Genomic DNA, 25,745 nt, shown 5'->3' on the forward strand with positions numbered 1-25,745 from the left:
ACAACTGGATATTGACTGAATAGATGAATGGCTAGCTGTTTATTCCGTATCTGTGGATGATGACAGCTAAAATTAGACGCAGCATTGTCTAGCAGACTTCCACAAGTTTCTTTTAATCAATGGACAGAGATAAAGAGTGAAGTAAGCTGCTCATTAACCTGACAGGGGTCGTACAAATGCGATGTCCGCCGATGCGGTTCACGGGATTTTCCGTCTTTAATGGGTGAACTGAGTCCCCTGAGGAAGGATGACTTGACGGTATTCTAGTCTCTTCGTCTCAAACAGGGGCTCCAAAGGGATGACCCACTGCTTTCTCCTCCATAGTCCTCCGAAGGTGTGGACTAGTGAGTAGGCTCTTTGAGCTTTGTGCCCAGAGGGGAAAATGCCACCAAGATAAGCAGGCATCCTTGAAGAGAATAAGCCTGCTCCAGGGGCTTGGCAACTTTTCATTATACATTTGGTGTTTCCAGCAATAAAGAGTTTGATCTTTAAATACAATCTTCCACTTGGTTAATGCAGGACCCTGGCCGGACCCCCTGCACCCTGGCCCCTCCACTTCCCAAGGGCCCTGGGGCCAGCTCTCACCTCCATTCCACAGTACAGTCTGCACACCTGAGAAAACAAGTCTCAGAAGTGGAGCAACTTGCCAAGATCATGTTCCCAGGAATGACAGAGCTGCTGGCATCTGAATCCAGGAAGCGGCTCCAGGGGCCTTGCTCTGACCTCTACCCCGTATACCTGGGGAGGCTGCTTTGATCGTTCCCATTTTGTAGAGGAGGAAACTGAGGACAAGCAAGTGAGTGGAGGGCTGTCCACCCGGGCACCTGTGTCCTCTGCCCCTATTCATGATCTGAATTCTGACCCATGCTGATCCAAGAGCAGCCCCAGGGGGAGAGATGTGTGCACATGACAGGAAGGCAAGTCTCCTTGGGGTCCGTTGCTAAGACTTGTTGTATAAAGGGGGCTCTGACACAAACACAGATGCAGCAAGCCCTTGTGCAGGGCTAAGGACAAGGCAAGGGGTCATCTCAGCATGGAGCAAGGTGGGGAGAGGACAGTGTGGCCCCTCCAAGATGAAAGAGGGAGAAAGATCCCGTCTGGAACAGGCAATTCCTCTGTCCTTTTTCCCAGGTCCCAGTGAGAAGAAGTGGGACCTACTCATTTATCTTAATATATAGCTTTAGGCCTCAGCTAACGGTACATGATGGTGGTAACTTTTCTGCCAAAGAATCTCTCCAGATCTGTTAAAAATATTTATACGAAGTAGACCTGTTGCTCTCACATCTGATTAGTCCAAATTCTGGGCGGGCAGATAGGGCAGGTAGAGGTCTGTGGGGTGGTGGTTCTCAAAGTGGGGTTTGTCTGGGAACTTGCCAAACCCCGAGTTCTCAGGCCTGGCCCCAGACCTACGGAATCAGAAACCCTCAGTGTGGAACCAAGGTAAGTGTGTTTTCACAAGCCCTTTGGGGGGATTCTGACGCTCACTCAAGCTTGAAAAATACTGACTTAGCACATGGTGCCCTAATGTATAGATCATTCCTGTCTGAACGTTCCACGTAATTAAAACTTCATTCAAGGCACTGGGACGAGAGGTGAAGGTCTGAGGCAGAGAGCAGTTCTACCTTTTTCTGAAAATGGCACGTGGCTTCCCTTGTCTCACTGACCCCTCTGTCGAAGGGCTGGTACAAGGATGCCACCCGTTTCTCTCACCGGCTCAAACGCCTCTGGAAAAATCTTCTTGAAAAGTACTTTTAGAAATAATAAATACTCAAATCATGAGTATATAACCAGGTTGCAAATTCTGAGACAAAGGTTACAGTTTTTAAAAGTTTCAGACAACCTGGAAGATGGCTGAAATTCTTTTGCCTTTAAGACCTGAAAAAGTAAATAGAGTCTCCCCTCCGTCTCAGTGGGAGATGTTTCCAGGACCCCCTCAGATACCAAAATCCTCAGACGCTGAGGCCCATCTGTAAAATGGGGCAGTACTTGCACATAATCTACCCATGTTCTCCTGTGTACTTTAAATCATCTCTAGGTGACTTATAATACTTAATACAATGTAAATGCTATGTAGATAGTTGCCAGCAAACAGCAAATTCAAGTTTTGCTTTCTGAAATTTTCTGCAATTTTTTTTTTTCTGACTCTTTTTGATCCATGATTGGTTGAATCTGAGGATGGGGAAACCCACAGATAGGAAGGGGCTACTGTACTGAATTTTTAATACCAGTCGATAAGAAAGAAGTCTTTTAAAAGAAGAAAATCTAAGCATTCCCATTTTCCTGTAAACTAGTCACGGCCTTGAAAATAATCCTTTCCTCCTGATTCAGGATATTTGTGTTAGTAACAGTTGCATATAAATAAGGCTTTCCAAACAAACATCTTATCTTTATATGGGAGGAAGTTCAGGAAGAAGGAATTGACGTTCTTCCCCAGCCACGACAATACATTTTTGGGTTCCTTTCCCAGAAATTAGTAAATAACAAAATACCTTTCATTTAGAAAGGAAAAAAAAAAAAAAAAAAAAAGCACGGTCATAGCAAATGCTTAAATCTAATCCATATGCCATTCATATTCTTAAAAAAGGAGATGGCTGCTGTGAGTCAATTTCTCCACTCATTCTGTGCCAAATAAAACGGATTTCAGTGAAGAAGCTTTTATTGCCTCAGAGGGAGCTCTATTCATTCTGCAGTGTATACGGTACTACCTATTTTTCATTCAGAGTTCCCAATTCTCTACTTAATATACATTTTCCCACTCAAGCCGACTTTATCCACTTGGGAAAAGCACATAAAAATCTGAAAAACATAACTTCTCTGGATAGAAGGAATTTTTAAAGTACGGCTGCAGCACAGCAAAGGACACCATAAACAAAACGAGGAGACAACCTATGAACTGGGAGAAAATATTTGCAGATGGTGCGACCGACAAGGGCTTAATTTCTAAAATATACAAACAGCTCCTACAATTCACTACCAAAAAACAAACAACCCAATCGAAAAATGGGCAGAAGACCTAAATAGACATTTCTCCAAAGAAGACATACAGATGGCCAACAGGCACATGAAAAGATGCTCAATATCTCTAATTATCAGAGAAATGCAAAGCAAAACTACAATGAGCTATCACCTCACACTGGTCAGGATTGGCCATCATTAAAAAGTCTACAAACAATAAATGCTGGAGAAGGTGTAGAGAAAAGGGGGGGAACCCTCCTGCACTGTTGGTGGGAATGTAAATTGGTGCAGCTACCATATGATCCAGCAATCCCACTTAGGGACGTATGCCCGGAGAGAAACAAGCTTCGGAAGGATACATGCACCCCAGTGTTCACTGCAGCACTGTTTAGAATAGCCGAGACATGGAAGCAACCTAAATGTCCATCGACAGATGAACACATAAGGATGTGGTATATATATACAGTGGAATAGTACTCAGCTATAAAAAAAAGAATGAAATAATGCCATTTGCAGCAACATGGATGGACCTAGAGATGGTCATACTAAGCAAAGTAAGTCAGAAAGAGAAAGACAAATACCATATGATATCACTTACATGTGGAATCTAAAATAGGACACAAATGAACTTATCTACAAAATAAAACCAGATTCACAGACATAGAGGACAGGCCTGTGGTTGCCAAGGGGGTGGGGGGTCAGGAAGGGATCAATGGGGAGTTTGGGATGAGCCAACGCAAACTATTATACATAGAATGGATATATGACAAGGGTCTACTGTAGAGCACAGAGAACTACAGTCAATATCCGGTGATAAACCATCATGGAAATGAATATGAAAAAGAATATATATATATATATATATATATATATATGTAAAACTGAGTCATTGCTATACAGCAGAAATCAACCACCACATTGTAAATCAACTATACTTCAATAAAATTTTTTAAAATACCGATGCAGTGCAGCATCTACATCCTATAACATTAGGCAAATGTAATTCTTTTGAAATAAAGCTTCAATTATACTGATATTGGAACTCACACTTTTCACCACTAAAGAAATACCCCTCCCCATCAAAAGCAACAAGACACCCCCAGAGGTAGGTGGTTGAAAATCGCTAAATGCTGTAAGAATGCTGTGCCATGAGAAAGTTCAAAATCTAACTCCCCACAAAATAAGGGGTGAAACGCACTGCAGACCCCCACGGGAAGCAGCTCTGTGTTCATGAGTCTGCGCTGTTTAGTTGGGCGTGTGTACAGCAAAACAATGCCAGTTTGGTTTGTACCTACATTTCTTTTACCAAAAGACAGTGAAAATATGATGGGAAACTCAAAATAAATTAGTACTATTAGAAACTGTTTAAGAAACATAAAAATCAAAAGTTTTCTTGTAAAATGCGTTGCATTACAGGCTTTTCAGACAGACTGCGATGACTGTGTATGGAAAGACCGTTAGATGGGAACAGGGGTGTCTCTAGGCCAGGGATAAGAACAGCCCTGGAGGGACTGAGAAAGGTGACCGATGAACAGACAGATACACGGCCAGACAGACAGACGACCAGGCCGGAAAGGAAAGGAAGTGAGGTGTCGTGACACTGCCACGGAGCCACTAACGTGACTGCTAACCACGATACCGGGGCCAAGCCTCTCGTCTGAAAGGTACAGACGTGGTTTCTAAGTTATCTTAAGGAAAGTCAGTTTATGAATAGGCACAAAAGGGCCGGGCCTCAAGCCCAGCAGGGTGTGATGCTATGGACCCCTGAAGCAGACACGGGCCAGCCAAGCAACACCACAGCAGGAGAAAAGTGTCAGGAGAGTCAGCTCCTACCGGAGGAGAGCTGGGCTTAAAGGGGCTCCACATAGATGTTCCTATTTGTGGGGTGGTATCTGCCCAGGAGGCTACCAGGCAAGTCGCCGGGAACCATCTCAGCTCAGTGAGGAACAGTGGGTCCTTCTCCTTACACTGCAGGCTGACCCGCATCTCAGGGTCTCTGAGGAGCACTCCTGTTGCTGCCCAGGAGAGCCTGGCTTCTAAAAGCACCCAGACCACATCGTCCGTCCTGGCCACCCTTGGGTGTCATCCCTGTCACATCCCACCCAAATAATTTTTTTTCAGGGCCACATTTTAAGCCAGAAAAACTGTCAAAGAGTGTCCTGGCCTCTGGAAAATGAGGGCCTGGTATGTCAAATAGTGTTTCAAGGCCAAGCATCAGGCAGATGAAGGAAGAAGCCCAGAGTAAGGGGCCAGCCGCTAGGGACGCTGGCTCTGCCTGGTCACCACGGGACAGTCACGTGCAAAGCCATTCCTCTGCTCTGAAGGCTCCCCAGATACAAGGCCTCCCTAAATAGATGTTATGTCACGTAGAAACCAACTTCACGTGCAAACACCTTCTCGGCTGTCCCGTGAACGCCGTTTACTGGGGCGCCCATATGTATTGCGTGTCATCCCCGTCTTATGCACACTCCAGATTTCTTACAGTGCCTGCATATTTCTCATTAAGCAATGGTGCCCCACATTTCAAAGCTAAGGATAAAATAAACGTTAATCAACAAGCCTAAGCCTTTAAGGGCTGAAGGCACAAAAATAGTTTCCGATCTTCCCTAAATGAAGCGATGCGGCATCTCACCTTGACTTCTGAATAAAGCTTAACTTTTCACCCTGAACCATCTCGTCGCTAGAGCCACAAGCTTGAAGGATGACAGGGCGCACAGACACCTTCCAGAGAATTCATGGGTTCATTTAGCAGGAGCCCTGGTCCTGAGTGGCGCCCTCTCCCTACCTTTTCCGACGTCTTGTCTTGCACGGGTGGTCCCGCGCGGGGCAGGGACGGAGGGGGAGGCGCTCGGCGCTTCTTCAGGTCTGACTTGACCGAAACCCCTGAGATGCTGCCAAGGGAGAGCGATGGACCCAGTGTAGTGGAACGGGGATTCACGGACGGGGAGTTTGGGGTCGTCAAGCAGCCCTGTCGGGGGAAGAGGCAAACATAAAACCTCATCACTCTGAGATGCTTCTTGGCATACGAATGCTCAGACACCAAAGCCGAGCGCCCACCACCCACCTGAACTTCTCCCATCATCATTTCCACGGACAGCTTGAATGGCTGGAGCAAAACTCTTATTTTCACTCTCCTGGGAAAATGATCACAGACCCCATGGCAGGACACACCTCCTGGTGTGAGGTTTATTTCCCTAATCATGAAGGAAACAGCAGACTTTTTAAACCTCTAAGAGGAATTCTTACCAGCTAGAATCATGCAAGATTCTCAACCCACCTGCAGTGGTGAATTAACCTCCTTAAATTTTTAACCTGTCATTAGAGTGAGCACTTAGATGCTGAAAAGAGGAAGGAACCGATCAAGAAGTATATTTCTGCTGGAGAAGAAGCCCGTCTTTGCCATTTCGAGAAGTATTTCACCCACTTCCAGGGAGGGGCTTAGGTTTCTTCTAACTGTGAGAAGTTTCAAACAAGTGGCCGGGTAGTATAAACAGCCTGCCGTGAAGACTTGACGTGACCACCGAATGCAGTACTTCATGACTGATCCCTAATCAACTGAAAATAAATTCAGCCTAACACACTAATTAGTCGTTCCCAAGGAGCAAGGTCTATATCCAGGGAGCAGACTAAAGGCACATAGATATTTTTCCAGTTTTTCCTCCTAGGTCCTGCTTAATAGAATCACATGAGTGTTAGTTGCAGGAAGGGCATTTAGAGAATAGCCGTCTAATTCCAAATTAAAACTGAAACGGAGCCCACCCCTTGCCCTGCTGTGCCCTCTGCCCTGCCCCATCCCTCCCCAGCACCGGAGGCCCAGCCCGGTGTACTCCACACCGATGCCAGTGCAGTGTAGCGGTCAGCCTACAGATGAGGGGGACACACTGCCTGGACTCAATTCCCGGCTTTGCCGCTGATACGCTGTATGACCTTGGACAGGTTTCTTAACTTCTCTCTGCCTCAGTTTATCTCCTGTAAAATTGAGGTCAATATCAGCACCTCCATCACAAAGAAATCGTGAGAACTGAAAGGGTTAGGACAGATGAAAGAGCCTTAGAGAGTTCTAGGCACAAAGGAAGCATCTGATATGTGCTTTTATAGTTATCATGTAAATGTGAGCCCATGAAGACAGCGATTGCTCCCTGTCTGCACCCGTGGCTGTGTCCCTGGCTCCTAGCATCTCCTGGTAACCGGAGGGCCCTTGAGTCCACATTTGCAGAAATGAGTGGGTGGGCAACCCTGCCCTCACGTTTCACACAATGAACTTGTGGGCGAGCTTTCATCTGAACCATTGGTTCACCACATTGGAAACAAATACGGACAGGAAACTCATCGCATTCAGCAACAGCCCCGCACTACCTGCCCTCAGCCTCAAATTCTATTCTGTTCTGCCAATTCTACTATCATTCAGCTTCCTGAGAAGATTTTTGAGACTCAGATTTTCTTCTTTTTTTTTTTTAGGTGGTTTTTATTTATTTTTTAACATCATTATTGGAATATAATTGCTTTACAATGGTGTGTTAGTTTCTGCTGTATAACACAGTAAATCAGCTATACATATACATACATTCCCATTATCTCCTCCCTCTTGCGTCTCCCTCCCACCCTCCCTATCCCACCCCTCTAGGTGGTCACAAAGCACCGAGCTGATCTCCCTGTGCTATGTGACTGCTTCCCACTAGCTATCGATTTTACATTTGGTAGTGTATATATGTCCATGCCACTCTCTCACTTCGTGCCAGCTTACCCTTCCCCCTCCCCATATCCTCAAGTCCATTCTCTAGTAGGTCTGCATCTTCATTCCTGTCCTGCCCCTAGGTTCTTCAGAACCTTTTTTTTTTTTTTTTTAGATTCCATATATATGTGTTAGCATACGGTATTTGTTTTTCTCTTTCTGACTTACTTCACTCTGTATGACAGACTCTAGGTCCATCCACCTCACTACAAATAACTCAATTTCGTTTCTTTTTATGGCTGAGTAATATTCCATTGTATATATGTGTCACTTCTTCTTTATCCATGAGACTCAGATTCTCTCATTAAATATTAATGTCAAAGGAAAACCCAATCCCTGAAGGTTGCTTTTTATGCCAATTCATGCTTCCTTGTGAGACACTGACCATCAAATGCCCTGCTCATCAAATGCAGAATCCCCATAAGGAATAGGTGAGGGATCCACAGGAAATAGCCCAACACCCAGAAAACCCATCAACCCCTCCCGAGGCTCCCATAGAAAAAAATGTAAAGAAACAATGTCAATGTTTCTCCCAATCCTTGAGTTCTGCAGACATTAGACTCGTTACTAAGCAAATAAGCCAATGCAAAATGAACTCTTAAATACTTTTCTCTGCCTTACCTCTATCTCCATAGCAACCATGAACATGCAAGGAGACACAAGAACTTAAATTCACTCAGAGACGCAGGGTCCACATGATAAAATTAAGCAAATGAAGCAAACCAGAGCAAGGGCTTGACTGGTCCAGGTCTGGAGCTGGGGAAGTGTTGCACTGGGTGGCTGGATCGCTCAAATGCCGCCCCACGTTCAAGGGGGTACAAACTCATGCCATGGAGGTTTGTTAAAACTTGTGAAATACAACGGAGAACTCCACCCACTGCCTGCCTCTCTGGAGTGTGCCTGGGCCCATTTGGCATCCCATAAACAAGCTGTTTGCGACAATGCATTTTACACCTCTGATACTAATTGATTTTCCTCCCTCCACCCTGTCTAGACTGGGAACTTCCAATCCCACTTGCTTCAGTCCTCACCACAATTATGCAAGCCTGGCGGACCCCTCTGCACCACTCTGAACTCACCTCAGTCCTTTAAGTGCCCTGAGCATTTTCCCAGCTCTGTGAGGACATTCCCTTAAAAGCACTTCACAGCTCATCCATTTTGTATCTATTTCAGGTTCTACCTCTGTCATCCTGTAGCCCTTAGAGCACTGTGACATCTGAGATTGTCAACTCCTTCTTGAGGTGAGGGGCTGACCCAGAACCCACCATGCATACACAGGCAGGAATGTCTCCATCTTTAAAATTGGGGGCATTCCATTTATTTCAAAGTTGTGGTCAGCACCTAGCATGTTTCTGTCACATTAGAGATGTCCCACCTATGTGGTTTCCTTCTCCTCTGATAAGTATTTTTGGTAAGAATGACCTCATCAGGGCCACAGTGAGATGGCCTTGGGCAGCAGAAAACTGGACCCCAGAGCCACCCATCCAGGTCCCCCTGCAAGTCCTGACACCTGTTATCCGGGTGATGGGCTGCACTCGATCCATTATCTGTGTCTCTCGAACAGAAGCGAATTTTGACACAAGAGGTTTTTTAGCCAAATATGCTCTAGAGAACACACAAACATCTCTCCCCACCCCTATCCCCGCCCCCTACCCCTCCAATGTCAGGGTCCCCTGGATCTTGGTTCACCAGCCCCTCTCGATTCTGAAACACAAGAGTGTTTCTCAACCTTCAACCCACGGGAAGCCAAAACATTTCGGCTGCCCAGAGAATATTTGTGGTTTAACTCCTGTTTCCTTCGTTTCCCACTCCTGGAATTTGTACACAGAATGTAGAAAAAAAACCCACAGAATAATTTGGATGAAAACACTGTTAAGTATCGGATGTCCTATAAGATGCTCATTCACACCAATATGAAACAAAATGGTAAACCAAGAGTGTGGTCCATGTAGCCTGGTGTCCAGACAGCCCAGTCCATGATCGCCTATTCCAGTTTCAGGGTTCTCTCCTGCTACAGAGTGGCCAAGTTCCATGGGGGACAGACCACGGCTTACCTGCGGGAGGGATCTCACTTCCTGCTCCTGTCCAAACTGGTCAATAACATTTTTAAAATATCAAGTCCTTTCCTGGTAGGGAAGTGAGTCATGCCTTTCTACAAAGGTTGGCAACAAAATCCACAGATTCTGGCTCTCACAGTCACACCAGATTTTCTCAGGAGTTTTTCTCCTGCGAGTGAAGCCCAATAAATCATTAAGAAAAAGCAATGGATAATGAAAAGGGGAAAAAGCAAACCCAACCTTTTTCACCCAGAGCTCGTGGGACTTCAGACTGCGGGGTGTACACCTCCCCTGCTGTCCCTGGAGGGCTAGCGGGATGGGAAACAGTACTAAACTCGGTGTAACTGTATCACTGCTGACAGCCCTGGAATTTATTACATTCAGTATAAAACGATAACTTGATCCCATCTCACACACACAGCTGGGAGTGGAGAACTAGGAAACAATTTCAGGATCTGGGTGTCAGCCTGAGAGGAGACCAACATCACCTGCGACGGTTGATTTTGCCAGAGATCTCAAATTTTAAATGAAAAGATGTATAATTGATTGTTTCCATTTGAAATGCACTCATTCTCTCAGCAAGTCCCGATCTCCTTCTATCCGGTTGTCACCGCAGCCACTTTGCAAATGTCGACTGAAAAAATATGCACAACCTAAAAGTTGAGAATTATGTTATATTCAGTGGACAAAACTGAGGACTTAAACCCGGGACGCAGCCTCTCGGATTGCTCTGAGGGACTGCTCCGAAGAGGCAAGGGGGGAACCAGGATGTATGGGAGTTTTTGCAAAAAAGACCAGGTAGTCAGAACATCAAAAGATTACTGTTAATGAAAGAAAACCAGACACCTCAAGTGAAGGAATTTAGCTCTTCTCAATGTATGGGAAGATGCCAGAGTCTGGGCTCACTGAAACCACTCCTTTAATGTGCACCTCACCTATCTGGGGCCAGTGTCCTCTGCTTTCTCATCCTGAATCCCCTCAGGGTGCACCTTCAGTGCAGGGGGCGGCGGGGGGTGGGGGGGTGTTGGTGGCTGCAGTGGCTGATGGCGTGATGGCAGGCATCCTGTCTCCATCCTGAGTTCCCTCAGGGCTCACCGTCAGGGCAGCTGTAATGTGATGGCTTGATGGCTGCAAGCCCTTTGTTATGGCAGCAACAATGTTTTCATTGACACAAACGACCTGAGCTTCTCTGTGGGGAGATGCACAGACCCCGGGGGCTTCCCAAGGAGCTGAGCTGGGAAGTGGGCTGGGTGGGTGACCGTGGGCTTGGCCTCTGGAATTAGCTCTGGGAACGTCACTGCAGGCACAGTGGTCTCTGCGGGGCCAGCACTACAGGCAGAGGGCACAGCTGTTACAGCTCCTTACAACCCCAGGGAAAGCTCTGGGAGCCCTGGGTCTCCCTAGAATTATTCTGGGGTGCACAGGCACTGCAAAGAGCAGCTTCTCTCCTTTATCATTGGCTTGTAACCGATCAGAGATCGGTACCAGGCAGGACACCGAATGTGCCCAAGGTGGGTATCACTCTTTCCACATGAGCCCAATTGCCCCGTGTGTGTCCTCTGCTGGAGGTTCTGATGTTGTCTGCACCAGGCGGCTCTACCAGCATCCACGTCACAGCCGGAGGGGAGCCATCTGTCCCTATAGACAGTAAGGCAGCTGTGAACACTGGCTAGAATATGCTTCCAGAGACAAATGGGTCAATGCTGTACTTGAAACCTTTCTGTTTACATTGATTCCAAAAAAACATAAGGACGAAGAGTTATTTTGTTCCCATTTCTCAAAACTGTTCATTCTGGCAAAAAAAAAAAAGACTATCTTGTGAGAACCAATCACATGATCAAGTGGACCTTTTGACACGGTTGGTGAGGAATTCAGGTAGAGGTTTTGGTCTAAATATTGAGGGAAATATTTTGGTTACAGTAAGTACAGTCTAAAATAGCCATCAACAACCCTTTCAGCATCAGATGCTTCTGAATTAGACCAGATGCTTTTAGGATGGCATGGTTTTAGAGTTTTAACAGTGAGAAAAACTGAGGCCCAAGGAAATGAACTGAGCTCCTCAGGGTGCCTGAGCCCCTGGGGATGGGATTCAACTAGTCAGTTCCCAAGCTGACCTGCATCCCCCCTCTCCTTCCACCACACTGGCCCCCTCCCAAAGGATTTCATACAGCTTTGCTTTTTCCTTTCTTTCTTTCCTTTTTCTTTCCTTCCTTCCTTTCTTCTTCCCCCTCTCCCTCCCTCCCTTCCCTCCTCCCTCCCTTTCTTCCTTTTCTCCCTTCCTTCCTCCCTCCCTCTCTCTTTCCTTCCTTCCATCCTTCCTTCCTTCCTGCCTTCCTTCCTTCCCTTTCTTCCTTCCTTCCTTTCTTTCTTCTTGGTCAAAGAATCAAGTGGGAGAGAAGTTGCAGTCAGACCTGTTACCCACGTCGCCTTTTCTTCGGACCCAGGTTTTGGCAGGGATCTAAGGCAGGACCACACGACAGAAACCAGATGGCATGGATGCCCACACTCACAGGGATCCGCTGGGCAGAGCAGCCCAGAGAACATTGCTTCCCGTCCCGTGGCTGCTGGCACCATCCTGGACACTGGGCCAGGCAAAGTTCCCTTCCTCAAGGGTGTGCTCTGCCTGCTTTTTCTTATCCTAGGAGAACAGCCTTCCTGATGGACACACCCATGGCTGCATCCCTCGGCCAGAGGACACCAAGTCTTCCCACGCCCTGGAAATCTGGCATCAATTCAGAGTTAAGGGCAAACCAAGAGGCTGAAGCCCACCAGCTTCGTGAGAACAAATCCCCATGATGGGCAGAGAAACGGAACTTATGAATCTAGTTTCTACTCTGCGACGTGAGTGGGAAAAGGCCATTCTCTGTGCCAAGTGCCTCGAGAGGATGCCTGAGGAAACGCATTTCTATAGAAGATAAGTTGCAGAAGCTATCTGGCCAACAAAATACTGTGTCATAGAAGCTCTCTGACGGTTACAAGCATCAGAACAATTTCAGATCATTTCTCCACTGGCAGGATTTTTCCTGAACTTACAGGAACATGTAAGTGTGCCAGAGCACCCAACTGGTAGTATCTTTCTTGTAACAAAACTCAGGGAAGAAACTGAAGGTGAGCTGGATTAGTCCGAACCTTCTGCTGTAGGACCTCCTGAAAACCAAAACCTCTTAGCGAAGATGGGAATGCTTGGGATCTACTGATTATTCAAAATTGGCCACTTTCACCAGGACCATTTTAGAAAGCCAGACATTTCTGAAAAGCTTGTGAATGAAAAGGAAACAAGTCTTGGTGTAATTCAGAGATGTAGAACACGTGATGCCCAGCCCCAGGAAGGCCGTGATCCTGCCGGGGAGGGTGCAGGGGCCCCAGGGGTCAGTGTGCAGGCTCCACGGGGGGTGTGGAGGGGGAGAGGAGAGGAAGAACTGTGAGGGAGGTGGTGTGATGGTGAGTCAGGGGTGGTGAGCATGACGCATGGGGAGCAGAAGAATGAGGGGGGTCAGGGCTCTACACACGTGTGTGTGTGTGTGTCTGTGTGTGTGTGCTGGCTTGCTGTGGGTCTAGGTGAGATTTCAAAGGAGAAAAACTCAATTAAGCACAATTTTGGCGGCGGCGGGGGGAGATGGTGCTAATTCACAGGCAATAAAACCTTAATAACAAAGGCTTCCCTTTAAAATGTGCGAAATTTCCCAAAATTTGTACAGTAGCAGGTTTTGCATATTGATGTGTTAGTTGTTTACTAAAATTCATCAGGAGTAGGACTTCCTACATAGCCACAGTTGAGATCAATGGATTCCTCCAAAGGACATCCGGCCTCGCATGTCAAGCGGCTCCTGTGTATTTCACTGATACCTGGGCTGGATGAGGGGAGGCAACGAGGGCCTGGCTGCTGGTCGGTACTGGCTGGGTTTCAGGGCTGACGGAAAAGACGCCTCATCCCCATGTAGAAACAAAACTAAACTGAGAACGAATCTCTCGGCCAGAAACCAGATGATTCCTAACTCTTGGATCAGATCAGGAAGGCTTCTCCCTAACTCTAGGTAACCGAGTCGTTAGGTGGAGGAATCCGGCAAATTCATCTTCAAGTAAAAGAGGAGGGTTTTTTAAGAAGCAGGAAGCGTAGGTGTGACTCAATCGTCTCTCAGTTGAGGAGTCCAGCCCTCCACTGTCCGAGCGGCCCCCCCTCACCTGCAAAGACATCCATCATCCTTTGCTATCTACAGGCATCGTGCCGTAGAACAGCAATCACAAATTTCAGTATCCAAAGTGGGACCCTTACCCACGTGGCCCAGGAAAAAGGCCCAACTGGAAAGAACATGGGGCAACAGCATTCTGTTTTTCAAAGATTGTTTTGATGTGGACCAGTTTTAAAGTCTTTATTGAATTTGTTACAATATTGCTTCTGTTTTGTAAGTTTTGGTGTTTTGACCACGAGGCATGTGGGATATTAGCTCCCTGACCAGGGATTGAACCCGCACCCCGTGCATTGGAAGGTGAAGTTTTAACCACTGGACAACCAGGGAAGCCCAGGGCAAAAGCATTTTGAAGACTGTCCTGGACAAACAGAGAAGGGTGGTCCCCCCTTCCAGAAGGGAGTCTGAGTGGACACTGGCTGAGAGCAGAGAACCAGCGCTGCTGGTGAAGAAGGGGGTCTCATCCCCAGACTCAGGCAGAACGACAGATACGTGAGGCGGTCTTGAGCCTCCACACATCAACCCATCTGATCATGTGACAGCTCTCTGAGGTAGGTAATCGCAGGACCCCCTTTCACTGGGAAGGAAACCGAGGCAGAGAGAGCGGGTGCCTGGGGCCACATCCAGACAATGGAAGAGCCAGGCAGGCCGGCACTGGAACAGAGGTTCTAGAATTTAGTCACACATCAGGACTCCCCCGCACCGCGGAGCTTTTAAAGATGGGAAAGGCCAGCCACATCCCAGACCAACTTCAGCAGAAACTCTGGGGTGGGACCAGGCATCTGCTGTTTTTCTTTTAAAAGAAAAATTATTGTGTCAAAATACATGTAACATATGATTTACCATTTTAACCATTTTAAAGTGTACAATTCAGAGGCATGAAGTACCTTCCCCGTGTTGTCCAGCAACCACCATCTAGTTCTGGAACTTCTCATCCCCCTAAAAGGAAACCCTCGGTCCATTCAGTAGCCACTGCTCAGCCCATCTCCCGTGGCAACCACCCATCTGCTTTCTGACTCTGGATGGACTGTCCTGGTCCCTTCACATGAACGGAGTCAAACAACACATGGTTTCCAAGCCTGGCTTCTTTCACTCAGCGTGAAGATTTCAAGGTTCCTCCGTACTCAGCCTGTGTCAGAGCATCCTTTCTCCTCACGGCTGAATAATCCTTCCTCGCATTGGAGAGTCCACATTCTGTTCGCCCATTCATCTGGGGACGGACATGCGGGTTGTTTTCGCCTTTTGGCTTTTGTGACTAGAGCCGCTGTGAACATCTGCCTTAGAGGTGCTGGCTGGCAACTCTGCCCTCAAGTTTTGTGGGCACCTAGGAGCAGACCTGCCAGGTCTACGCTTCACTCTCCCCGGAAGTTGCACCGTTTTACCTTTCCACTAGCAATGAAGGAAGGTTCCAATTTCTCCGTGTCCTTGCCAACACTTATTTGTTATTTTCCTTTTATAAAAGTGATAGCCATCTTATCCGGTGCGAAGCGGCACCTCACTGAGGTCTGGGTTTGCATATTTCTAGCTCATCATGACCCGGGCGTCCTTTCATGGGCTCACTGGCTGTTAGGCGTCTGCTTTGAAAGTCAAGGTGAAGAGCCACTGCTGCAGATTCCTCCCCAAAAGCATCACATCACTCACGCTGCCTGGGGCAGAGGTGGCTCATTTTTCCTCCTCCCTCAGGACAGACCTTAGAGCATCAGCCTCCGACATTTATTTCTGGTCCCCAGCCCCATGGTGGCAGGGGTTCCCATGCATGACAAACGTCCACAGGGAGCATCTGTACAAGATCTCTGCCCCTCACACTTTCCCTCAGAAAAGCGTATTAGGAAGTGAAGGACAATGTTTTTCCAGGGGAACCTTGAACAGCCTCCTTCTGTTTTAAGTAAATCATTCATAAATTTTGCAGCTTTACTATTAACTAACAAAGCACCCCACCCCTGACCCCTCTCTGAGGCTCTACTGCCCCACAAGACACACAGCTGATCCAGTGCATGCCAGCCTGGCCCCAGAGAGGGGACCTCAGGGCACACACGCCCCAGGTCACCTGTGATGTTCACATGTAAAGCCTTGCAGGTTTCTTCAGGTTTTCCTGTGACCTGCTCATGGAGCCCCACGCTTGCCTGTGAGCCTGATTTTTAGGGACAAGATTCTGCAGTTCTTCTGACCTGTGCCCACTCTGCGTTCTCCCTTTAAAACATTAACACGTGCTGGAAATAAAACGAGGGGAAGGAAAAGGGTGACTGCAGGGGAACTGCAGGGGAACTGCAGGGGTGGAGCCAGCCCAGAGGTCCAGCGAAGAGCAGGGTTAGAAGAGGGGCCGTGGGAGGGAGATGCAGGTTTTCCCACCCGAAAGCAGGTAACAGAGGGGGGACACCAAGGGACATCCGAGGGATTCCGTCCAATCTTTCCAGTCCCAGGCGAACAAGCAAGGAGGAAAACCGGACCACCACAACAGTTACTGAACACGGTTGCTACAAGGCATCAGGAAACTGGGAAGCCGATCTCCCTGTTGCTATGTTTGCAATCCTGGGAGAGGTGCAATGTTCTTCTCTTTCTGGTGGCATGTGGGGAGCTAGCGGGATGCCTATTCAATAAACCAGCAGGGCAGGCCTTCTGTCCAGGCCTGACAGCAGGAGGTGCTTGGAAGGGGAGGAGAAAGCCCGTCCCACTCAGAGCTGAGTCCCAACCGCAGCCTGCGGCAGCCCTGCCTCTGGGGCCACCTCACCTAGGGGCTTACAGGCCAGTGGGCACAGCTGCCTCTCTCTATCCTGGGCCGTGTGGGGCGGGGCAGAGGGGAGGGCAGCAGGAGTGATGGGGGGCCCAGAAGGGAATGGAGAGAGTCCCCTTCCCTTCTCTTTTCTTCTCTCAGGACTCAGACCCCGCCTTGGGCCCCTGTTAGCATCAGTCTCCCCAGCTGGATTCGAAGGGGCAACTCCACCAGCTTTAAGCAAAAGTATGGGTGCTCTTCCCAAGTGGACGTACCCTCCTGACCTGCCTGCCGGAGCCCCACTGCCTTTCATCTTCTCTCTCAGATGCAGCTGCTTCTGAGGCCGGAGACTGTCACCTGTGAGGCTGTGTTCAGCCTCTCTCCTCTCGGGCCCCCATCAGCACCCCGGCTCTAAAGAGCATCCTCCCTGGGATCCCTGCCGTCCTCCCCAAATGCCCTCTTTGGTTGTGGCCCACAGCTGCCTGGGATCTGCTCCCCTAGCAAGGCCTCAGGAACAGGCCTACAGGAGGCCAAGGGGTGAGTGCGGAGAGTGGGCTTTCCAGAATCCAGCAGAGGATGCCCTGGGTGACTGGAGCTCCCGCCAGGACTGCCCGCGGCACCCCGTCCTGCGGGGAACCACAGCTCCAGTGGGTCTCCAACCGACGGCACCCCATCCCCCATTCAGGGTGTGAGTGCGTGTGTGTGTGAGTATGTACACATACTCACACACATATATGATATATAATGTATTATTATAATATATATAGTAGCATATTTTATATTATATAATATGCTATAATATATAATACATATCAACATATATAACATAATATATACTAATATAATACACTAAGATATAATAATGTATTATATAATGTATATTATATAATAATATAATTAAAAATCTATTTATTATCACGTAAATACTCAAGCCCTCATTTCTGATTTTAACACGGAAACCTCAGCCTCTGTTTCTGGATTATTTTCCAACTGCCTGAGACAAGCCTTACTTTCCCCGTGCCAGGTCCCCTGGCCGGGGTTGCGCACGGCTGGCCATCCCGCCTTATCGAACAGGCACCCACAAGTCCCTGCATCCCATGCCCTGTATCCAAGCCTGAGGGCTGGGCGTCATCCAGAGGGCTCCCTGCCTGGGGCGCACCGTTTCCTTACTCCTCTGTGAGTCAGTGTGAAACGCCACGGTCTGCACCTCTCTGGAAGATTGTCGGCAAGATCGCAAGTGCCCGGATTCTGAACTCCACCATGGGCGGGGGACAATTCCCCCCACTAATGCCAGTCACAGGCAGCTCCCCTGGTACCTTCCCCTCTTCAGGGTCACAAGCTGGTGTGTCCAGGCTGCGGGCTCCTTCCCGAATCCCACTTCCTTCAAAAGTCCCATGTTCCAGTAAGGATCTCATCCCATAGGCAATCCCCTCACACACTCTGGCTACGTTTTAGCTCTCACTTTATGAGTAAATATATATATTTTTAACATCATTATTGGAGTATAATTGCTTTACAGTGGTGTGTCAGTTTCTGCTGTATAACGAGGTGAATCAGCTATACGGATACATATATCCCCATATCTCCTGCCTCTTGCGTCTCCCTCCCACCCTCCCAATCCCACCCCTCCAGGTGGTCCCAAGCACCTAGCTGATCTCCCTGTGCTATGTGGCTGCTTCCCACTAGCTATCGATTTTACATTTGGTAGTGTATATATGTCCATGCCACTCTCTCACTTCGTGCCAGCTTACCCTTCCCACTCTCCTTGTCCTCAAGTCCATTCTCTACATCTGCGTCTTTATTTCTGTCCTGCCCCTAGGTTTTTCAGAACCACTTTTTCTTTGTCAGATTCCATATATATGTTAGCATATGGTATTTGTTTTTCTCTTTCTGACTTACTTCACTCTGTATGACGGACTCTAGGTCCATCCACCTCACTACAAATAACTCAATTTTGTTTCTTTTTATGGCTGAGTAATATTCCATTGTATATATGTGCCACATCTTCTTTATCCATTCATCTGTCAATGGACACTTAGGTTGCTTCCATGTCTTGGATATTGTAAATAGTGCTGCAGTAAACATTGTGGTACATGACTATTTATGATTTACGGTTTTCTCTGGGTATATGCCAGGTAGTAGGATTGCTGGGTCATATGATAGCTCTATTTTTAGTTTTTTAAGGAACCTCTATACTGTTCTCCATAGTGGCTGTACCAATTAACATTCCCACCAACAGTGCAAGAGGGTTCCCTCTTCTCCACACCCTCTCCAGCATTTATTGTTTGTAGATTTTTTTTTTTTTTTTCTGTACATGGGCCTCTCACTGTTGTGGCCTCTCCTGTTGTGGAGCACAGGCTCCAGACGCGCAGGCTCAGCGGCCATGGCTCACGGGCACAGCCGCTCTGCGGCATGTGGGATCCTCCCGGACCAGGGCACGAACCCGTGTCCCCTGCATAGGCAGGCAGACTCTCAACCACTGCGCCACCGGGGAAGCACTGTTTGTAGATTATTTGATGATGGCCATTCTGACTGGTGTGAGGTGATACCTCACTGTAGTTTTGATTGCATTTCTCTAATGATTAGTGATGTTGAGCATCCTTTCATGTGTTTGTTGGCAATCTGTATATCTTCTTTGGAGAAATGTCTATTTAGGTCTTCTGCCCATTTTTGGATTGGGCTGTTTGTGCTTTTTGATACTGAGCTGAGCTGCATGAGCTGCTTGTAAATTTTGGAGATTAATCCTTTGTCAGTTGCTTCATTTGCAAATATTTTCTCCCATTCTGAGGGTTGTCTTTTGGTCTTGTTTATGTTATGGTTTCCTTTGCTGTGCAGAAGCTTTTAAGTTTCATTAGGTCCCATTTGTTTATTTTTGTTTTTACTTCCATTTGTCTAGGATCTGGGTCAAAAAGGATCTTGCTGTGATTTATTTCATAGAGTGTTCTGCCTATGTTTTCCTCTAAGAGTTTTCTAGTGTCTAGCCTTACATTTAGGTCTTTAACCCATTTTGAATTTATTTCTGTGTATGGTGTCAGGGAGTGTTCTTATTTCATTCTTTTACATGTAGCTGTCCAGTTTTCCCAGCACCACTTATTGAAGAAGCTGTCTTTTCTCCATTGTATATTCTTGCCTCCTTTATCAAAAATAAGGTGACCATATGTGCATAGATTTATCTCTGGGCTTTCTATCCTGTTTCATTGATCTGTATTTCTGTTTTTGTGCCAGTACCATACTGTCTTGATTACTGTAGCTCTGTAGTATAGTCTGAAGTCAGGGAGCCTGATTCCTCCAGGTCCATTTTTATTTCTCAAGATTGCTTTGGCTATATGGGATCTTTTGTGTTTCCATACAAATTGTGAAATTTTTCTTATAGTTCTGTGAAAAATGCCATTGGTAGTGTGATAGGGTTTGCATTGAACCTGTAAATTACTTTGGGTGGTATTATCATTTTCACAATGTTGATTCTTCCAATCCAAGAACATGGTATATCTCTCCATCTGTTTGTATCATCTTTAATTTCTTTCATCAGTGTCTTGAAGTTTTTCACATACAGGTCTTTTCTGTCCTTAGGTAGGTTGATTCCTAGGTATTTTATTATTTTTGCTGCAATGGTAAATGGGAGTGTTTCCTTAATTTCTCTTTCAGATTTTTCATCATTAGTGTATAGGAATGCAAGAGATTTCTGTGCATTCATTTTGTATCCTGCTACTTTACCAAATTCATTGATTAGCTCTAGCAGTTTTCTGTTAGTGTCTTTAGGATTCTCTATGTATACCATCATGTCATCTGCAAACAGTGACAGCTTTACTTCTTCTTTTTTGATTTGGATTCCTTTTATTTCTTTTTCTTCTCCGACTGCTGTGGCTACAACTTCCGAAACTATGTTGAATAATAGTGGTGAGAGTGGGCAACCTTGTCTTGTTCCTGATCTTTGTGGAAATGGCTTCAGTTTTTCACCATTGAGAATGAAGTTGGCTGTGGGTCTGTCATATATGGCCTTTATTATGTTGAGGTAAGTTCCCTCTATGCCTACTTTCTGGAGGGTTTTTATCATAACTCGGTGTTGAATTTTTTCAAAAGCTTTCTCTGCATCTATTGAGATGATCATATGCTTTTTCTCCTTCAATTTGTTAATATGGTTTATCACATTGTTTGATTTGCATATATTGAAGAATCCTTGCATTCCTGGGATAAACCACACTTGATCATGGTGTATAACCTTTTAACGTGCTGTTGGATTCTGTTTGCTAGTATTTTGTTAAGGACTTTTGCATCTATGTTCATCAGTGATATTGGCCTGTAGTTTCCTTTCTTTGTGATATCTTTGTCTGGTTTTGGTCTCAGTGTGATGGTGGCCTTGTAGAATGAGTTTGGGAGCATTCCTCCGTCTGCTATATTTTGGAAGAGTTTGAGAAGGATAGGTTTTAACTTTTCTCTAAATATTTGATAGACTCTGTCTGTGAAGCCATCTAGTTCCGGGCTTTTGTTTGTTGGAAGATTTTTAATCACGGTCTCAATTTCAGTGCTTGTGATTGGTTTGTTTATATTTTCTATTTCTTCCCAGTTCAGACTCGGAAGGTTGTGCTTTTCTAAGAATTTGTCCATTTCTTCCAGGTTGTCCATTTTATTGGCATATAGTTGCTTTTAGTAATCTCTCATGATCCTTTGTATTACTGCAGTGTCCGTTGTTACTTCTCCTTTTTCATTTCTAATTCTATTGAATTGAGTGTTCTCCCTTTTTTCTTGATGAGTCTGGCTAATGGTTTATCAATTTTGTTTATCTTTTCAAAGAACCAGCTTTTAGTTTTACTGATCTTTGCTATTGTTTCCTTCATTTCTTTTTCATTTATTTCTGATCTGTACTTTATGATTTCTTTCCTTCTGCTAACTTTGGGTATTTTTGTTCTTCTTTCTCTAATTGCTTTAGGTGTAAGGTTATGTTGTTTCTTTGACATGTTTCTTGTTTCTTGAGGTAGGATTGTCTTGCTATAAACTTCCCTCTTAGAACTACTTTTGCTGAATCCCATAGGGTTTGGGTCATCGTGATTTCAATGTCATTTGTTTCTAGATATTTTTTATTTCCTCTTTGATTTCTTCAGTGATCTCTTGGTTATTTAATAGTGCATTGTTTAGCCTCCATGTGTCTGTATTTTTTACAGATTTTTTCCTGTAATTGATATCTAGTCTCATAGCATTGTGGTTGGAAAAGATACTTGATACAATTTCAATTTTCTTAAATTTACCAAGGCTTGATTTGTGACCCCAGATTTGATCTGTACTGGAGAATGTTCCATGGGCACTTGAGAAGAAAGTGTAGTCTATTATTTTTGGATGGAATGTCCTATAAATATCAATTAAGTCCATCTTGTTTAATGTAACATTTAAAGCTTGTGTTTCCTTATTTATTTTCATTTTGGATGATCTGTCCATTGGTGAAAGTGGGGTGTTAAAGTTCCCTACTGTGATTGTGTTACTGTTGATTTCCCCTTTTATGGCTGTTTGCATTTGCCTTATGTACTGAGGTGCTCTTATGTTGGTTACATAAATATTTACAATTGTTATACCTTCTTCTTGGTTGATCCCTTGATCATTACGTAGTGTCCTTCTTTGTCTCTTGTAATAGTCTTTATTTTAAAGTCTATTTTGTCTGATATGGGAATTGCTACTCCAGCTTTCTTCTGATTTCCATTTGCTTGGAATATCTTTTTCCATCTCCTCACTTTCAGTCTGTATGTGTCCCTAGGTCAGAAGTGGGTCTCTTGTAGACAGCCTATATATGGGTCTTGTTTTTGTATCCATTCAGCCAGTCTATGTCTTTTGGTGGGAGCATTCAATCCGTTGACATTTAAGGTAATTATTGATATGTATGTTCCTATTCCCATTTTCTTAATTGTTTTGGGTTTGTTATTGTAGGTCTTTTCCTCCTCTTGTTTTTCCTGCTGAGAGAAGTTCCTTTAGCATTTGTTGTAAAATGTAAAAGCATTCTCTTAGCTTTTGCTTGTCTGTAAAGGTTTTAATTTCTCCGTCAAATCTGAATGAGGCCCTTGCTGGGTAATCTTCGTTGTAGGTTTTTCTGTTTCATCACTTTAAATATGTCTTGCCACTCCCTTCTGGCTTGCAGAGTTTCTGCTGAAAGATCAGCTGTTAACCTTAAGGGGATTCCCTTGTGTGTTATTTGTTGTTTTTCCCCTGCTACTTTTAATATTTTTTCTTCATATTTTATTTTTGATAGTTTGATTAATATGTATCTTGGCATGTTTCTCCTTGGATTTATCCTGTATGGGACTGTCTGTGCTTCCTGGACTTGACTATTTCCTTTCCCATATTAGGGAAATTTTCAACTATAATCTCTTCAAATATTTTCTCAGTCCCTTTCTTTTTCTTTTCTTCTTCTGGGACCCCTATAATTCGAATGTTGGTGTGTTTAATGGTGTCCCAGAGGTCTCTGAGACTGTCCTCACTTCTTTTCATTCTTTTTTTCTTTATTCTGCTCTGTGGTAGTTATTTCCACTATTTTATCTTCCAGGTCACTTATCCGTTCTTCTGCCTCAGCTATTCTGCTATTGATACCTTCTAGAGAATTTTTAATTTCATTTATTGTGTTGTTTATCATTACTTGTTTCCTCTTTAGTTCTTCTAGGTCCTTGTTAAATGTTTCTTGCATTTTTTCTATTCTGTTTCCAAGATTTTGGATCATCTTTGCTATCATTATTCTGAATTCTTTTTCAGGTAGACTGCCTATTTCCTCTTCATTTATTTGGTCTGGTGGGTTTTTACCTTGCTCCTTCATCTGCTGTGTGTTTCTCTATCCTCTCATTTTGCTTAACTTACTGTGTTTGGGGTCTCCTTTTCACAGACTGCAGGTTCGTAGTTCCCATTGTTTTTTGGTGTCTGCCCCCAGTGGCTAAGGTTGGTTCAGTGGGTTGTGTAGACTTCCTCGTGGAGGGGACTGGTGCTTGTGTTCTGGTGGATGAGGCTGGATCTTGTCTTTCTGGTGGGCAGGACCATGTCTGGTGGTGTGCTTTGGGGTGCCTGTGACCTTATTATGGTTTTAGGCAGCCTCTCTGCTAATGGGTGGGGTTGTGGTCCTGTCTTGCTAGTTGTTTGGCATGGGGTGTCCAGCACTGTAGCTTGCTGGTCGTTGAGTCAAGCTGCATCTTAGCATTGATATGGAGATCTCTAGGAGAGCTTTCGCTGTTTGATATTACATGGAGCTGGGAGGTCTCTGGTGGACCAATGTACTGAACTCGCCTCTCCCACCTCAGAGGCACAGGCCTGTTACCCAGCCGGAGCACCAAGGCCCTGTCAGCCACACAACTTTTGGGAGGTCTGAGGTCTTCTGCCAGTATTCAGTAGGTGTTCTGTAGGAGTTGTTCCGCATGTAGATGTATTTCTGATGTATCTGTGCGAAGGAAGGTGATGTCCTTGTCTTACTCCTCTGCCATCTTGAAGGTCTCCCCTATGAGTAAATTTTTAACTGGCTGGTCCATTTTCTGAAATGAGTGGATCAACTGATTTTTCTTGTTTCTAGGGTGTTTGGTGGATTTGCTGGTTCACAGATGTGAGTCTCTGACAAATGTGTTTCACTGTTTTCCTTGGAACGTCTGGGATACGGATACAAAAGTCATCATTTACTTTAGACCTTCTCACATTCCTTTCTTTCCATTTAAAAAGTTGGCAGTTGGCATTTCTCTAGAGAGACACTTCTATGCATGTGTGTGCATGCCATGCATGGCTGTGCACACACACACACACACACACACACACAAAACCATGGAACAAAGTACTTATTGCTTCCACAGAAGCCACAGGCTTGGAAGTACAGAGGGGGAGCCAAGCCCTGCCACAGTGCGGAAGGGTCATGCTTTGGCCCAGGCATCAGCCAAGTGGCCTGTGTGCCCAGTGATGCTACAGCAGTGAAACCCGGACTTCTGGTCAACCAGGAACAGGCAAGGCACATGGCAAGTCTCTTCTGCTCAGCCCACACAAAGCCCAGCCTCAGTGGTCAACCACAGAAACCTTGAGTCAGCATTCCAGGGAACACCCCCAATACACAGAGCTGACACAGATTATTAGAATTATTTTTAAATGGTCGCATCCTTCTTTTCGTATTTTGATTGTCTTCAGCGTAAATGTTCACATTTCCTGGAGAAACTGCGAGGACAGGTAATTCTCCAATCCTCCAGGAGAAAGCGGGCCTCCTTTCAGCCTGGATGATGAGATGAGGGTGACGGAACACATGGCCACTCGCAGAAGATGGTTCTGGTTGATGTCATTATCCAGATGAAGGCCACCTGTGGCTACTCAAGGCTGGACAGAGACAGCAAGCTCCACAACTCAAAGGGTTAAGTGTCTCCTTCTGGCTTTTTGGAGAAAGTGCTCTATTTTTTCCAATGCAAAATTACAGGGTCTTAGGGTTGGGATGGCAACCTCTCACCCAGATACGAGTCCATCTGTAAACTTAGAGATGCTCAGTCAGCTTTTGGGTGGGAAACAAAGCCCCCACCTTAGGGGTGAGAGTCACCCACCCCCCGCCCTGAACCGTGGCCACCAACAACTCCTCCCAGTATTGACCTGATTACATCACAGCAAAACCGAATGAGTCTAGGAAGGACCAGTGCTCAGAGAAGTAGACAAAAACAATGCAGATCTCTCAGAATGTTGACCTTGCAACCAACTAAAATCTTCAGCTCCTTCTCACATGAGCTACAGTAGAATCTGGTCTCACCTAGGCTGCAATACGCATGCAAAATTTTTCAACCTAAATTCATTCATTCGTGTTTAAGTTCTGCAGCCCTGCATGACAGACAACCAAGCTCTGTACAAATTTCACGTGTCAGCCGTTATGCCACCCAGTTCTGTGTTACCTACAGTCTGAAAAGTCTTCTCCTGAGTGGCAGGTAAGTACATAAGTTCCTGTGCCTGGGATGCCACGGATGCCTCTCCTACAGACACCAGAGGTCAGAAACCCAATGCCTAATGGGGACAGCTGTCACCTACTGGGCCTTGCCTGCCCTTCTCAGAGTCTCCATAGGATGTGGCTGAGGAAGGAGAAACAAGTGAGAAGTAAATGTGCTGATTTTTTAACAGAGACTTAAGCCTTA

General features: G+C 45.8%; 1 protein-coding gene across 1 annotated transcript in view; it reads right to left on the minus strand.

The window, feature by feature from the left end:
- Window positions 1-25,745, minus strand: part of COBL (cordon-bleu WH2 repeat protein) — a 177,704-nt gene that overhangs the window by 100,154 nt on the left and 51,805 nt on the right. Inside the window, exon 10 of the mRNA XM_065884338.1 lies at window positions 5,741-5,923. Coding sequence (XP_065740410.1) covers window positions 5,741-5,923 — 183 coding nt within the window. The remainder of the gene's footprint in view (window positions 1-5,740; window positions 5,924-25,745) is intronic.

Source organism: Phocoena phocoena, chromosome 9 (genome assembly GCF_963924675.1).
Source record: "Phocoena phocoena chromosome 9, mPhoPho1.1, whole genome shotgun sequence".
Lineage (NCBI taxonomy): Eukaryota > Metazoa > Chordata > Mammalia > Artiodactyla > Phocoenidae > Phocoena > Phocoena phocoena.